The sequence below is a fragment of the Gastrolobium bilobum genome, unplaced genomic scaffold, assembly GCF_033153095.1.
Source record: "Gastrolobium bilobum isolate Gb01-03AN ecotype WA unplaced genomic scaffold, APGP_CSIRO_Gbil_v1 utg12082, whole genome shotgun sequence".
Classification (NCBI taxonomy): Eukaryota; Viridiplantae; Streptophyta; class Magnoliopsida; order Fabales; family Fabaceae; genus Gastrolobium; species Gastrolobium bilobum.
The window spans coordinates 46,927-63,338 of NW_026897435.1; the positions used below are offsets into that span (position 1 = coordinate 46,927).

At 34.1% G+C, this 16,412-nt stretch overlaps 1 protein-coding gene across 3 annotated transcripts in view; it reads left to right on the forward strand.

The window, feature by feature from the left end:
* Positions 1-924: 924 nt before the first annotated feature.
* LOC133306885 (uncharacterized) overlaps positions 925-16,412 on the forward strand; it is a 34,933-nt gene continuing 19,445 nt past the window's right edge. For 2 of the 3 annotated variants that reach the window (XM_061507262.1, XM_061507263.1), the window contains exons 1-15: positions 925-1,099; positions 1,413-1,528; positions 3,663-3,744; positions 3,896-3,973; positions 4,053-4,112; positions 4,205-4,309; positions 4,696-4,806; positions 5,319-5,360; positions 5,872-5,985; positions 6,096-6,190; positions 6,805-6,941; positions 11,258-11,364; positions 11,462-11,504; positions 11,632-11,723; positions 15,774-15,822. In XM_061507262.1, the coding sequence (XP_061363246.1) occupies positions 1,452-1,528; positions 3,663-3,744; positions 3,896-3,973; positions 4,053-4,112; positions 4,205-4,309; positions 4,696-4,806; positions 5,319-5,360; positions 5,872-5,985; positions 6,096-6,190; positions 6,805-6,941; positions 11,258-11,364; positions 11,462-11,504; positions 11,632-11,723; positions 15,774-15,822 (1,192 nt within the window). In that variant the 5' untranslated portion in view covers positions 925-1,099; positions 1,413-1,451. The remainder of the gene's footprint in view (positions 1,100-1,412; positions 1,529-3,662; positions 3,745-3,895; positions 3,974-4,052; positions 4,113-4,204; positions 4,310-4,695; positions 4,807-5,318; positions 5,361-5,871; positions 5,986-6,095; positions 6,191-6,804; positions 6,942-11,257; positions 11,365-11,461; positions 11,505-11,631; positions 11,724-15,773; positions 15,823-16,412) is intronic. The other variant, XM_061507264.1, reaches the window with a different exon arrangement.

A 16,412-nucleotide genomic window follows, 5' to 3' on the forward strand; every position in this document is an offset into this window, starting at 1 on the left:
CTTTTATAACTGATGCTTTAAGAATTTTTAAAAGATAAAGGATAGAATTACAACAATTTATTAAAAAAATTAACTTTTAATATTATTTTTATAATAAAAATTAAATCAATGTTAACTTTCTATTTAAAATTAAGTTCATTCAAGTAAAGATTAAAACTGAACCTCCAAAACAAAGTGATATGAATTATTTTTTGGTCAAAATGATAGGAATATTTGAAAATTAATAAGAGTTTATATTAATTGATAAGTTATATTTATTACTTTTTTTCCTTATACTTTCTTAAAATCATTTTTTATTGTTATTTTATCAAGATAAGTTATCATTTTTATTGATTCAAATAATAACAAAAAATTATAACCAGAATTTTACTATCCTCTTAATACTATCATTTAATGGAAGGGGAAGATTATACTTAATATCATATTTTTATCATTATTTAATTATTGTTGGATTAATTTAAAATCAGTCGAATTTTCTTCTATTAAAATAAAAAACAGCAAAGTCAAAAAGTCAAAATAGAGATTTTTTTTTACCATCTTTCGATTGAATGATAGTTATTTTTTTATTTTTTTTAACTGTTAATTTTAAATTGATCCTAATCAAATAAATAATAAGACGTAAATTTAAAATGATAATAAATATAAACACCCTCTTAAATAAAAACAAAAAACAAAAAAAAAATATAGGAACCGACACAACGTGTAATTACAGTTGCAGTCTTCCCCGTCAAATGAGGCAAAAAAACAAACGATTTAACATTGACATTTCCAATTCAGATCCTTAACGTTTCTTTCTTCGTTCACTCCTTTCATTAACTTTTTCAATTATTTTATTCATTTATTTTCTTCACCTAACGCACAGTTTTCTTTTCCATGTCGTTTTCAGATGCGTTATTCTTATTAATTATTATTATTATTATTTTTTTCTCATTTTCCTCTCTGAAAAAGTCTCATTTTCACAATCTTCTCTATCTCCTTTGACTCTGTTTCTCTCTCCTCGGTTTCTTTCTCGGTTTCGAGAATTTTCCTACAGTTTCATTTTTTTTTAGGTCCAACACAGACTAAGGTGGTTTGGTTGCTAACGTTGTACTTGCTGTCGGTGAGTTAGTTCCTGCTTCTTATTCTGTGTGTGATTTTTTTTTATTTTAAATTTTTTGTTGTTGTTGTTGTTGTTGTTGTTGTTGATGGCTTATGTTAATTTTGTTTGAATGATACGTTGTTCTGTTTGTCCGAAGCTGGAATTTTCATTCTGTTATGTTTTTGTGTACAGAAAAATGAGCATTGAAGAGTTCCTAATCTTTTGGAATTATAATTGGATGTTCAAATGTTGGTTGTGTAACTTGTTGTAATGTTTGATTGTACTAGAGATTTATTGGTAATAATGGAAAGAATCAACTATGATTCAATTACAGGTTATTCTTGAAGAGGGAGGACCTTGTGCAGACCATTCTATGTCTTCTGTTAAAAGTTCTTCGAACGGGCTTAAAAATGATGGGATTCAGAGTCAAGGCTCTGAGATTCTAGGCAGGTAATACATAGGACATGAAGGCTTTTTATTTATTTTTGTTGTTGTTGTTGTTGTTTTGTTTTGGTACTGTTAATTATTGTTTTGGATGCAGAAAGAATTTTCTTACTGAATATAGTTAAGAGTTTAAGGAAAGGGATGAGTGAGATTTAAGAGGGGAAGGGGCATGGAGCAGAATATATGAGGTAGCATTGGTTTAAAAATTGGTTAATTTAAAGGTAAATGATGCATTATGTAATTATATGCAACAATATAACTAGCAGTACATTTACTAAAAAAGAAAAGAATAGACTAGCAGTACAATGTAGTACAACTTGGTAAAAACATAAATACCCTTTTATGCAAGAGCGGTTTGTTTAATTGTTTAAGGTAACTTGGTAAAACAAAACTAGCATAAGCTTGTTTGCCATGTTTCTCTCAGCAGCGCTCCTCCAAATTTCCCAAGTTATGATAGAAAGAGCATTGAGATTTTTCATGACCACAAACAAGACCACTGCCACTACTACTGCTATAGAGTTGTTGGCAGTGAGATTAGTAGAGGAATCTGATATTAACATGGTTGGAGTAATAGATTAGAGGGTAGTGGAGGCATATCTAAGATGTTGAACAGGTGCTGAAAGGTCTACCGATAAGGTGGGACTATCAGCATTGGTCAAATTTGTCGGTGGACAATGTCTGAGACCTGTGGAAGAGCACAGAGAATGGGGACTATCATACATGGGTTTTCCTCTGCTACCTATATGGCTATATCAAACACGTGGAATTGAGCTCTATTAGGAAGCTCTGTCTCAAGCATACAAGTGCAAAAATTAATTCTTCCTGCGATTTTTTTTGTTCTTCGTAATGAAGTTTTAAATAGACAAAATACAAGTTAAAAGTAGTAACCACCCAAACAACTAAACAAAATAAAACAACCCATTACTATGATGCCTATCTCCTAAAAAAACTATCCTTTAACGAATCCCTACAGAAAGATTGGAACAACATTGGTAAACTCTAACGTTCAACTTGCAGACTTTTTACTAAGGTTCTTAGACTTCCCCAAGTGAATTATATATGACGAGCTGCTCATATGGTATACAAGCACCAGCTTGAGGGGGAATGTTAGAATATCATAGGCATTCATGGTATGATATCATGCATATATTGTAGAATTGGTTACGAACCAATATAGGATTATATATATCTGAGATTGAACCATTGTAATTAACATTAGCACTAATATATATATATATATATATATATATATATATATATATATATATATATATATATATATATATATATATATATATATATATATGGAGTTTGTTACAAATATGCTTTTTTATCCATCAGTTTTATTCTCTGAATTCAAATAAGAAACATTCCATCATAACTTCATATTTTTTCTCTTTAAGTGTTATCATTGTATTATGCAATTGTTTCCTTAATGTTGTGTCTCATACACTATATTTACATTTTATAAAGCTTTAAAAGAATGATCACATTAAAATTCCAATCCACTGCGGATGAGTAAAATTTTTACATTTAGTATATTGACTCTCGAGTATGATTACAAACTACCTAGATCGATCAAATGTCTTGCATATTCAATAGCATATATATATATATTGGGAAAAACATTTCTCCAGCCACTTGAGATAAGTGTATCTCAAGCTACCCCTTTTAATTATGTACTACGGGTAGTACATAGTTAAAATGTTAAAGTTGCTTTTTTCTCTCTCTCCACGTCATCATACAAGTTCTGAAAAGTGACTGAGGAGAGAGAGAAAAAAATAAATTTATACTATCTATAGTACATAGTTAAAAAGGGTATTTTGAGATAAACTTATCTCAAGTGGCTGGAGAAATGTTAACCCTATATATATATATATATATATATATATATATATATATATATATATATATATATATATATATAATTTAAGAGCAGAAGATATTTACAAATAATTTGGAGGATAAGGATCCTCCTTAAGGCAAGTGATGATGATGATGTTTTTATTAGAAAATCCAGGTCTCCACTATTTTGTTTCTTCTTTGGATGCATTTAGTATTCTGCTTGTGTTATGTTGGAACTTTCAATTTGTTATGTTCAAGTTGTGATGTGATAAATTCGTTGTTATTTGCATGGTAGGTACAATTTTGAAACACAACTGGCTCAAAGAAATTTCAAAAGCAATGATGCACTCAATCACATCCACGACCCAGATGCTATGGTAATAGAGTATAACAGTATTTTATATGTAGCGCATTCTGGCGCATGAATTTTTTTTCTAGAAGATGCCATAATTCATTTATGCATGTAATTTTTCTTTTGAAGATACTTAAGCTTCATACAATTCCATCAGATTAGAAGTTTGTTTGCAGGAACTTTATTCAAGAGTGAGGGTGCAAGAAGAGGAGATCGTGTCTCTTCGTGAACAAATTGCTATTGCCTGTATGCAGGTATGAAATATATGCAGGTATGAAAGTTATATCTGCATCTTTGGGATTTGAGTTAATTAACTAAATTTAATGGTGGCAGGAACTGCAGCTGTCGATTGAGAAATGCAAACTAGAGAGGCAGTTCTCTGAACTAAGAATGGTTAGTCAATGTCTTTGTAAGTTATGGTTTTCCTTTAGCATTTTACTTAGATAACTTCGTTTTTAATTTTGCATGTCATATTTGTTCATTAGGCAGTTGATGACAAGCAAAATGAAGCCATCACATCTGCGTCTAATGAGTTGGCTCGAAGGAAAGGTTATCTTGAAGAAAATTTAAAACTTTCACATGATTTGAAAGTAAGTTGGTTTCATGATGATATTAGTATTTTATTTACCTGTTTTGAATTTTCTTGTTTTGTTATTATAGGAAGGAGGAAAGGAGAAAGAATGAAGACTGAATATTATATGTTACATTGTGATATGAAGTTATACAAAAGGCAAAGTAATAAGCCGTGTTTATACTGATGAAACCTCAATTTGATTTATAATGAAATCAGAAACAGTTCACAGACAAATACAGTAACTAGACAAGTTACTTAAATATATCAAATTAAGCAGTAATTGCACACATTTTGTAATCTATTAATACTATATGCATTTGCTTTCATTATTTTTTTCTGGACTTACCTTTTCTCTTCTCATGTGCTTCTGGATGCTGTTATTGATGTACATCATTAATCTAGGCTGTAGATGATGAGAGATATATTTTCATGTCATCGATGCTTGGGTTGCTGGCAGAATATGGTCTATGGCCTCGTGTTATGAATGCCTCTTCAATATCCAACTGTGTAAAGGTATGAAAATATGGTGCTGGATGAATTGTAGGTTAAACAAGATTTGCATTGATCCTTGCCATATACTGTACTCATGTCACCAATTGCATGAATTCTGAAGTGACCCTTGAATGCAATTTTTATTTATTTTCTTCTTTTGAGTTGACAACAAATTGAAGGACATTATTAAGAAAAAGGTTAATGATCCCAAATCATTGTTCTATGGATAGTCCATACATATATAGTTGGAGTAGTGTAAAGCTGTCTATTTCAGAATTATCTACTGAAATGTCTAATATTGTACTAAGTGGATTAGTGTTTGGCACTATTTATTTGTTGAATATGGAGAGAAAATTGACCAAAAAGGAAATTTGAGGTGGAAAATCATGATCTAATCCTATTATCTGTATTAGAGAATATTATGCATCATTCTCTTCCTCTAAAATAACATATATTATCCTAATCTATTATGCATCATTCTCTTCCTCTAAATAGTTTATATATTCTAACGTTTTGTATTAGTTCTTGTTCAGCATTTACATGATCAATTACAATGGAAGATTCGGAGTTCACATGTAAGTTTACACACTTCCTATACACATTTACGAGTTATTTTTGCCCTTCAGCATTGTAATCTGGATTACTATCCTTGCCAAATCTTTCTATACGAATCCTGTGGTGATAGAAATCTGACTGAAAAATTTAGAATAACACATGTTCATGGTGAAAAACTAATGCAATGCTTAATACACTATTAACATTGTTGATTACTAAGTTACTTGCTTCATAAATTTCTTTCAGTTTTACTTTATCTCTGGAGGTTTCTTTACATTCTTTCAGTCCTACTAATTATTAACATTATTTTGTGAGTGCTTTCTCGTTTAGTCTCCCATTAAATTCTTCATTTTATATTTGTGGCCATTAAATGGATAGATTAATAATTTCTTGATGCCCCTTCATTTCTATTATTATAGTTCTTTTTGTTTATGCTTTGTTTTTAAGTGAAGTCTGTATTTATTTAGTGATTCTCCCAGTGAATTGCTGATTGATTATTGCTAAAAGTTCAGTGATTAATTTTTTTGACAGGATAGAATTGGAGAGTTGACTTCTGTGCTAGAAAGCCATGCCGATAATGGTAATCCTGTTGTTGAAAGCCCAGGTTCGGGAAATGTGACAAGTCACATTCATCATGAATTCATGGTACTATTGGCATTTAATCTTCGTGCATGCTATGTCCTTCACATTTTGTGTGTTTATCATCATAGATTTTCTTTTGTTCTCATTAATTCCAATTTGACTTATCATTTCAGTTTCAGCATAACTTCCCCCAGCAAAGTCTTTCTGGGAATGAACTAAATCCTCAATCAATGAGCAATTTGGCAGGATATATGCACCCAGTTCATAGGTATCTTTTATCCACTTCTATTTTTACAGTGTGAATATCCCTTTTCCATAATTAGTTAGGAACAATGTGTAGCATGACATCTTGAGCTACATTAGAGTTTGAAAACTCACATGGTCTTCTCATGTTGAAGTTGATTCCTTGCCTAGTTTAAAAAGGATGGTGAAGAAATTTCCACTGGTTGTTTAACGTAATGTGATGGGAAATATTTGCTTCTATTTTATGGACTGCCATTTATCACATTGCACTTTCATCTCATGCATACACACGTTCGCACATACAAAAGGTGAGAGGAGCCAACTTGACCATTTAATTTGACGTGGATGGTCAAGATTAAAAACTATTTAAAGGCCACATGACTATTTAAAAGTTACATGACTTTACGTTCTAATCTTGACCATACATGTAGGATCTAGTGGTTAGCATTTGTTCTGCTTTGATCATACTCTCACAGTGTGCACTCCCTCACTTTGACATGTTCCCTATATCTATCTATAAGAATTTTTGAAACGTTTACTAAAATGTAAGTGTTTATAAGGTGAGAATTACTTGATATTGCTGAGTAGGCATATTTTTGTTTTCGATATATCTACTTACGTATGAAACAATTTGCGTAGGGAAGTATCTTCTTTCCCACATGGTTCAATTGATAAAATTGGAGTGCAGGACAGGACTAAAGAAAGAAATTTTGTCAATGGCAAGTCGTATCAATCTCCACTTGAGCATGATGAGAATGATTCCTCTGTTTCTGAGGGTAATTTATGTTTTCGACTGTAATAGATAGAATAGATAACATATTGTTGTAAGTATAAAAGGAATAATTGCATAAATTTGTTTCTCCCTTTTCCCTTTCATGAGGAAGATTTGATAGGATAGATTTTTGAGAGATTAAAGGGCAGATTCGTTTCTTATTTCTTTTATTAGAATTAACTCTCTATTAGGAAACATCTATATATTCCAAATTTCAACTTGATGTTTGAGTGCCCGATATGGGCTTCTGCTTATTAACCCTAGTCCTAGCTTGCCTTCATGAAAGCCTTGTAGCAATCGTTTTCATTGCTATCGACCCCTTCTAAGTCTTTGCCTTTATTACACTCGTGCCATTGGATTTTTATCCTTAGCTGCTATTGCCCATCGTTGTCAACCATTCGCCATCATTGTATCACCAACTGGTGAACCCACCATCAACTTTGCTTTCTACATGCCTTCCATTCCTAGGAGACCACCCGCGGCCGAAAGATTTCCCACTTGCCCTCGCCCTCACATGCGTTTTCTACCTCTAAGTGTTAGATCTGTGTGTTGCCAGCTTAGCTCGTGGGTGGTGGTGTTTCTAGCCACCATTGCCTCCGCTATCACTCTCAATCAACTTGATGTGACCCTTTCTCTCTGGATTTTCCCTCGATTAGCCCATCGTTCATCATGTGTGTTTGGTTTTTGTCATCTTCTCCATGGCTAGCCACCTAGTCCACCTTTGGCCACCATGTTAGACTCAGAGGTCCATTATGACCATGCCTTGCATCCGATTCACTGCCTCGAAAACTTAATCATATTAAAGGGAATGCTCCTGATATGTCCTTGGGAAGCTAATAAGTTGTTAGAACTTCATATATCCCTTTAGGACTTAAACTAGTTGATGAATGGACTGAGGTATTGTAGAAATGTAATATAAAAATCACTCATGTGTCTTCATCTAATAGCTTAAACTTTTGGAAAAGTTGATTCATGACATGATATCAGAGACACTATAACTAAGTGGATTAGAGTTCAATTTTTGTTATGCTAATTCTCCTAATAAAAATTTTAGCACACAATTGTTGGGCCTGTACATTTACCATACTTCAATCCCAAAGGACACTTGGAGTAAGGGGGTATATAAAAGGCGTCGACATTGGAGATAAAGGCTACAACTTGATGGAACCTACTTTTATTAGTATGAAATTGCAGAAAATATAAATAGAAACAAGCTCCTTTCAAGGATAAAATGCAGAAAATAAACCCAGAAATCTCAACTCTCAGAGATCCCCAATTTCCTCACAAGCCAATATTGAATTCTTGCATAAAGAAAACACACCCTAAGTATCTATAATAATTAATTCCTAACTAATGGCTTGGATATTTTATTAAAGGCCCATCAATACTCCCCCTTGAAAATTTACCTTGTCTTCAAGGTGAAGGGAGAGACTAGGAGTCCACCTAGATCACATTACTTAAAGCATATAGACCAAGTTACACATATATGTATCATGTTTAGTTGATCCACTGATTCTGAACCATGTGGCTTGTTTTTTCCTGGGCCCATGACTATTTTCAACACTAACTCGGATTTAATAACTTTAAGTTTTGGGCCTTGATCCAACAAAGTTGCTGAAGTTATTTTTATGAGATGGACAAAACTCATTTTTTTTTCTAACTCATAATTCGTTTGGGCTTGGCCCATTAGGTCAAAAATTGACCCAATTTCTGAAATACCATCTCTGACCTTATTCTCTTTATCTCCTCCTGATCGAGGTTTTCTTCGCACTGCAAGTATGCTCTTTTTCCCTTTCCTTGTATTTTTTCAGCTTCTTCCTTTTCGTCTTCTTCATCCTCTCCTCCTCCTTCTTTTGTTTTTTTTTCCGCTACTTCCTCTGCGTCTTCTTCTTCCCCTCCTCCTCCTCCTTCTGTTTCTTTGGGTTGCCCCTAGTCAAGCACATGCAGCCAGCAGCATGTCTTTGTCAATGGTCTTCTCCGCTGAGCCGCAAAGCCGATGGCCTGAGCTCCTTGTACCGTCGCTCCTGCCACTGTTCGCGCGCAGTCTCGCTGCTGGTTCCAGCGCGTCTTCTCCCTGTATCAGATCTGACTTTGTGTGATTCTTCTTTTTCTGTTTTTTCTTCTTCCTCCTTTGGTTCTTCATTTGTTGGTTCTTCACAATGAAAACAGAGGTTCGTTCTTCCCAAATCTGCTACTGCTTCTGCGTCGTTCCCTTCTGCGTTTTCTGCTTTGGTGTCGTCGTCTTTTTTTGATTTTCGATCCTCTTCTTCTACACCTTTTTTTTCCTTTTTCGTCCCTTTTTTTTTGGATTGTTTGATACTTCAACCTCCTCTACCACACAGATCTCAGGTATATATCTCCCTATAAATGCTCTATTAAAGCTCTGCCAGCTTACATGGTAACTGAGCCCACTCCAAAGTTTGTACCAGCTGAGAGCATGACCTCTCAACCCCTTCACAACTTCATTCAGCATATCAGCTTCTTAAATTTGGTTTGCTTGAAAATGTTGTTCAAGACCGATAAACCATCTCCAAGCTTTAATTCCATCTTCATCTCCATAAAATTCTAGAATAATTTTTTTTTATAGATCTAGATCAACGCTCCATGGATTTGAACCAGAAGCACTTTCAGGATTGTAGTGCTTTGATACCAAATTGATGGAACCCACTTTTATTAATATGAAATTGTAGAAAATATAAATAGAGATAAGCTCCTTACAAGCATAAAATGCAAAATATAAACCCAGAAATCTCAACTCCCAGAGATCCCCAATTTTCCCACAAGCCAATATTGAATTCATGCATAAAGAAAACACACCCTAAGTATCTATATATAACTAATTCCTAACTAATGGACTTGGATATTTTATTAAAGGCCCATCACAACTAAAGGTACACTTGTGAAGATAAAGGGCCACACAAAAGGTGTCGCCCGCATTGATGGTGGCAACAACATCTAAAGGCAGATGATTGCATCTTTATCTTTATCGTTATCCTTATCCCTAATACTCCTTCTCAAGTTGGAGGATGGAGGCAACAAATGCCCAACTTGTGAACTAGAATATCAAATTCTTAGGTGAACATACATAAATGTTTTTTATTTTATGTCCTTAATCATGGTAAAAGCTTCGTCACTAGCTTATGTTATATCTCTAACACATCCCTGCACGTCATTTCCTTCTGGGGCAATGTAGAGGTCCACCTACCTTATTCTGAAATTCAACTTTTCATTAGAAAAATGGGACCCAACCGTAGACTACTTGATCATAGAGGCTTTGATATAAATTAACTCTCTTAATAACTTAAACAATTAGGTGAAAACACATGAATGGTTTTTACTTTACATTTCTAACAAATATTGGGTTGTCCAAGATCGAGCCTTGGAGCAGCTGTAAGGTTTCTCCTTTGTGACCGAAAAGTCACGAGTTTGAATATAGGAAACAACCTCTTTTCAAAACAAAGCAAGGGTAAGACTGTATACAATTAATTCTCACCTCTACCATTGCAAAGTTGGGGAGCCTTGTGTACCGGGATTTGCCTTTATTGGGTTTCCCAATATCTCCTAATAAAAGTTTCAGTAAAAAGTAGTTGAACTTATGTATTGTTCACGCTTCAATCCCTAAAATGGGTCTTGGCGTGATGGGCCTGTGCATTGTTCATTATTCAAACTTAAGGAGCTTTTGGCGTGAAGGAACATGTTAGAGGTGTAATATAAAATCATTCATACATCTTCACCTAACATTTTTGGGTGAGTTAGTTCATGACATGATATCAAGGTCTCTATGATCAAGTGGTCCAGAGTTCGATTCTTGTCGCTTCAATTCTTCTAATAAAGAAATGAATTTAAGCACAAAATAGGTGAGCCTGAGCATTTTGCATACTTCATGCTCAAAGGGCTCTAAGTGAGAAGGTGTTTTAGAAATGTAATAGAAAAACCATTAACATGTCTTCACGTAGTAGTTTTAAGCTTTTGGGAGAGTTTGTTCATGAGAAGGGACTTCCCATTGAGAGATTTCAAGACTTCACTAGCACACTCGGAACGATATATATCCATTTACCAACTTGAGAGGGAGTGTTAGTAAATATAAAAAGAATAAATATGTAATCCATGTAGATTAGTTTTTCTCTTTGTTCCTTTTATAAAGAAGATTTGTGAAAGATTATGGAGTAGATTTGTTTATTTTTTGTTTCCCTAGAATTTGGTCTTTATTAGGAAAATAATTATTCATATCATTCTTTATATTGTATCACTTTGTACGTGAATAATGAAGTTCTAATATTCAGATTTAGAATTCCAAACTAACTAGTTATGTTTTTCCAGATGGTCCTGGCATTGAGAATTTTCAAATTTGTGGTGATGCTGTTCCTGGGGAAAAACTTCTTGGATGTGGATATCCAGTCCGTGGAACTTCTCTATGTATGTTTCAGGTGAAAAGTCTTTCCATTAATATTTAACATAGCGTATCATCCATGATTTTTTTCCAGCTCTCTTATTACTGATATCACCATCTTGGCTTCATGTCAGTGGGTTCGGCATCTTCAAGATGGCACTAGGCAGTACATTGAAGGTAGATTGACCTTTATTTCTGATCTTTTTCTTTTTTTTTCTTCTGTAATTTTGTGCTTGTTTGCTGAGTAGATTGGTCTGTTAGAAGTTCAACTCTTTGTTTTTCGGGTATGTTTTTCTTGGTTCAGGAGCCACAAATCCAGAATATGTAGTTACTGCTGACGATGTTGATAAATTGATAGCGGTTGAGTGTATTCCAATGGATGATAAAGGCCGTCAGGTTTGAAATAAATTAGTTATAGATGCATGGTCTGTCGTATATGTTGTGTACATTTTGTGATGTACTACTTGTAAATTATGGCCATATCTGCTGATGCTATACTTGCATTGCACAGAATTTTGTTATTTTAATTTGGGATTAGGATATGTTTGATAAAATTGAAAATGTCAGCAGTGCAAGTTCAACAGAATTATTATTTTAACTTGGGATATTTTTTATCTCCATGGGAAGACTGAGACTAGATAACTACCGAAGTTGTGCGAAGAAATCTGTTGGTTGTTGTGCTTACTTCCAGCCTATGTAATCATGTTAATGATCTTCGTAACTGTTAAATTAAGATATAATATAAATCATTCATGTGTCTTTCACTTAAAAATTAAGCTTTTGGGATAGTTGGTTCATGATATATATTGTATCTCTCATATATTATATTGTATCTAACAGGCCTCCTCAAATCAAAGCTTACTAAGCTTTAAGCTTGTTACAATATAGTTATGTCTTTGCACTGTCCATGTTTCAATCCCAAAGAGCTCTTGGCTTGAGGGAGAATGTTAAAGATATAATATAAAATTATTCATGTGCTTTCATCTAAAAGCTTAAGCTTTTGAGAGATTTGATTTATGACATATATTATGGGCCCGTTTGGTGATTAGGATAGAGAGGACGGGATAAGATAGACTATCAGATCCTATTCTTATCCATTGTTTGGTGAGAGTGAGACAATAGGATATGATAAGTTTATCCTGTCGATTTGATTTATCCTGTACGTAGCAGGATAAGCTATCCTAAGGGCGGACTTGGGTTAGGAATAGACATAATAGGATAACAAATATGACATTTTTCTCATTTCAAATATAGGCCTATGCTCTTCTCCTACGAACTTTGTTGGGCATGTGAGAGTCAGTCCTTGCCACTGATAAGCTACCGCCATTGCCTGCCATTGGCCACCTTTATCACCACTCGAACCACCAAACACCAAATACCACCGCCATAACTAGCCACCACCAACACCACCGATCAGCCCCACAACTGCCACGGTTCACCGTCGGCGCCACCACCACCATCGCGGTTGTCGCCACTAACCACCGCCACTGCCACAATTGTCTTAGTGTCGCCACCACCACCACTTTCACTAACCACCCCCACATGCTACCACCATCACCAACCAGACACTACCTCGAGCCACCGCCATCCTCAACCACCGGGCACCAACCATCACTGCCAACACTTGCCATCTCTGTCGCCATCATTAGTCAGCCATCACAATTATCACTGGCCAATGGCCATTACTCTCATCACCACCACCCCATTGTCAACATCCCCCACAACCGCCACCAACACCACCCACTATCATTAGCCACCGGCCACTAATATTGACAAATAATTTAAAGCAATTTTTAAAAATTTATTTGGTGAGGGTATATTTTTTTATTTTTTTTATTTTGTAAGTTATTTATGTATTTTAATATATTTAATTTCAAATTATGACTTTTAAATTTTTTGAATAATTTAAAATAAGAACTAATGTGTAAATAAAAAAAAATTAGCTTAAAAATTAATTTTAAAAATTCATATAAAATTATGTTAAAAGAGTATTTTTGTCTATTTATATTATATCACGACACTATATGGTTCGTCTCAAACACCAATAGGATAACGTTATACTATTAGACTGCTTATCTTGTGCACATCAAACACAATATAGGATATAAGCTTATCGGTCCCATATCCTACCCTACTTTAATCCGACCCTCTTATCATATTCATTTCTATCCTATCCTATCCGTCAAACAAGCCATATATCTCTAGTGGATGACCCAAGATTTTTTCTAGTGGGGGGCGAAATTTTTGCAAGCTGCCAAATAAATTTGCAAAAGTCAGTGTTAAAATATAAGAAGGCACCCTGATGCATACAACAAACAAGCCATAATATAAACTTATCGGTCCCATATCCTACCCTACTTTAATCCGACCCTCTTATCATATTCATTTCTATCCTATCCTATCCTATCCGTCAAACAAGCCATATATCTCTAGTGGATGACCCAAGATTTTTTCTAGTGGGGGGCGAAATTTTTGCAAGCTGCCAAATAAATTTGCAAAAGTCAGTGTTAAAATATAAGAAGGCACCCTGATGCATACAACAAATCAAGTTGCAAAATTAAGTATATGACTAAACTATCTATTTTTATGAGTTATGACTTATGACATTGTTAGAATATAATATAAACTATTAAAAAAGCCCTCATCCAGCAGCTTAAATTTTTGGGTTGAAATGATTCTTTACATGGTATCAGAGCTTCGGTGTCCTGGGTTCGATCCTCGCCGCCCCCCGTTTTCTTTGTGGAGTTTCTTAGCCCAGATAGGCGGGCTTGTGCATTGTCCACCCTTTAGCCCAATGGGCTCGTGTGAGGGGTGTATTAGAATATAATATAAACCATTAAAAAGGCCCTCACCCAGCAGCTTAAGCTTTTGGGTTGAAATGGTTCTTTACCGACATTAAACTCTTCAACTGGATATACCTCACATCTTGCACCAGGTTTGAGAAAGTTAATCACATACCCAACCATCCCAAATTTCAGTAACAATATACAGAGTAACTTAACAAAAAAAAAGGCTGGTTACATACCAGCAAAAGTTCATTTCCCTGAAAAGATGGGGAAAAACAATTTAAAAAAAAAAAAAAATTCAAAACTGCATTTTGGTCCAGTATTCACATCCCAACAAATCAAGAACATGTGAACTAGACTCGTGAATGCAAAAGCATAAAAATTTGACTTCAAACTTAATGGAAAATACAAAATCGTAAGAGGCCAAAAGAGCATAAAAACAGAGGAAATTGGTTTTTATGTAAAACTTGACTTCTTTTTTGTACACAGTAAAATTAATTTCAATAAAATTTCAAATTTGGCCAACCCAAAATGATTGAGCCAAGTTGCTAGAGGATCAATGTGAAAAAGAAAAAAAAGAAAAACCATCATTTGTTAACATCTCCTTGATTTTTACCAGCAACATAGCAGAGATTAAAAAAAAAAATACACTATCTGAAAAAAGGAAACAATTATTTGGAACTGAAGGGTTCAACTAATACCTTTTCACAACCCAAATCCTTCACAGATTTCTCCCCAGCTCCTTTTCAGACCCTGAAGCAACTTAAAGACTAGATCTCTTATGCTCCGAGAAACTTATTGGATGTGAAGCCATTGGAACACCCCAAGTTCAAACCCATTGTGGAAATCTGATCAATGTGAGATTTTGCATTCTGGGTTTTCTCAAATGCTCAAATGGGTGTTTGTTTTCAATCTGAAATGGAACTTCTGAGACCTACACCAACACACTTCCCTTCCCCCCTCCTCCCTAAGCAAGAAATCTTCCGACTACCTAATTTTTTTCCTTCAAATTTTAGGGGGGGCGGCCACCAACCCTAGTCCCCTGGTCCGCCTGTGTATCTCTAACATATTTATATTATATCTAGCAGTAACAAGTTGGTTGTGAATTGTGATTAAGATATAATCTCCAAATGGAGGGCTGAGTCTTAATAGTTTTGTATTGGGGGTAATCAATTTATATTATCTTTATAAACCTTTATGCATGCATATCCTTAAGTATAAGTTGGCTCAATTGATGTCAAAGCTTCATAAAATCATGTTACTTCTAACAGCATATTTGGTAGCATAAAATAAAATCGTAATATCTGTAAAGACAGTTCAATTTAATGTCGGTTTTAGACACTTTCACAAATGTAAATGACCTAAATTGAATAAAATAAAAGGAGTAAAATGAAATTCCTCTATAGGTCTACATTGTTTAATTTCCTGGTGTGCCCTTGATTTTTTCCATCGTCTTTTTGAGCATAAATCTAATAATTTGCTCCCTGAATTTCATTATTTATCATTCAAGATTCTATATATTTGAATTCAATTATATTCTTACACGAATATATGATTTAGAAAATGGAAAATATATCTCCTGTTCATAAGAATGTTTTTCCTTATTATTATTATTATTATTATTATTATTATTTTGTGTTAAATTTGTTCTCTTTGTCAGGGGGAGCTAGTGAGACTTTTTGCTAATGATCAGAACAAAATAAAATGTGGTAAGTTTATTTGCTGCTGAATCTTGAAGGCTGACTGTAATTGGACACTTTTATCTTCTATTTGATGCTAACATATATTATGATGGTGAAAATTAAATTGCTGCATCAAAACAGTGATTGTTGAAAAAATAAAAACATATTGGTTCGCTCGGATATATTAAAACTAAAAAAGTTTAATTGAGAATCAGCTGTGTACTTGTTTAAAATGTGAAGGAGACAATCCTAGGTCCAAATTTGCGTCTTGGAATAATATTGGGTCCACATCTACCATACATTTATGGAAAAAATATGCACTTCATCTAATAATTTTTCTCTGAAAAATACATGTAAAATATTAATAAATAAAAGAGAATTATGCAGACTACAGGCCGGGCATATATTCACCTAGGCCGTGGACTATTTTCAAAATAACCAAAATAATGGTTTTGTTCTGAAAAATCGGTAGCATATGTTGGATATGAATCCTGTGACCTCATTAGCTATCGTTTCTGGGAGATTATTTATTGTGGACCGGGACCACCATTTTTTAGGTGGTCCCTTAGTGTAAATAGGAGGGTAAAATTGGAAAAGAGGAAAAATAACAGGGATAA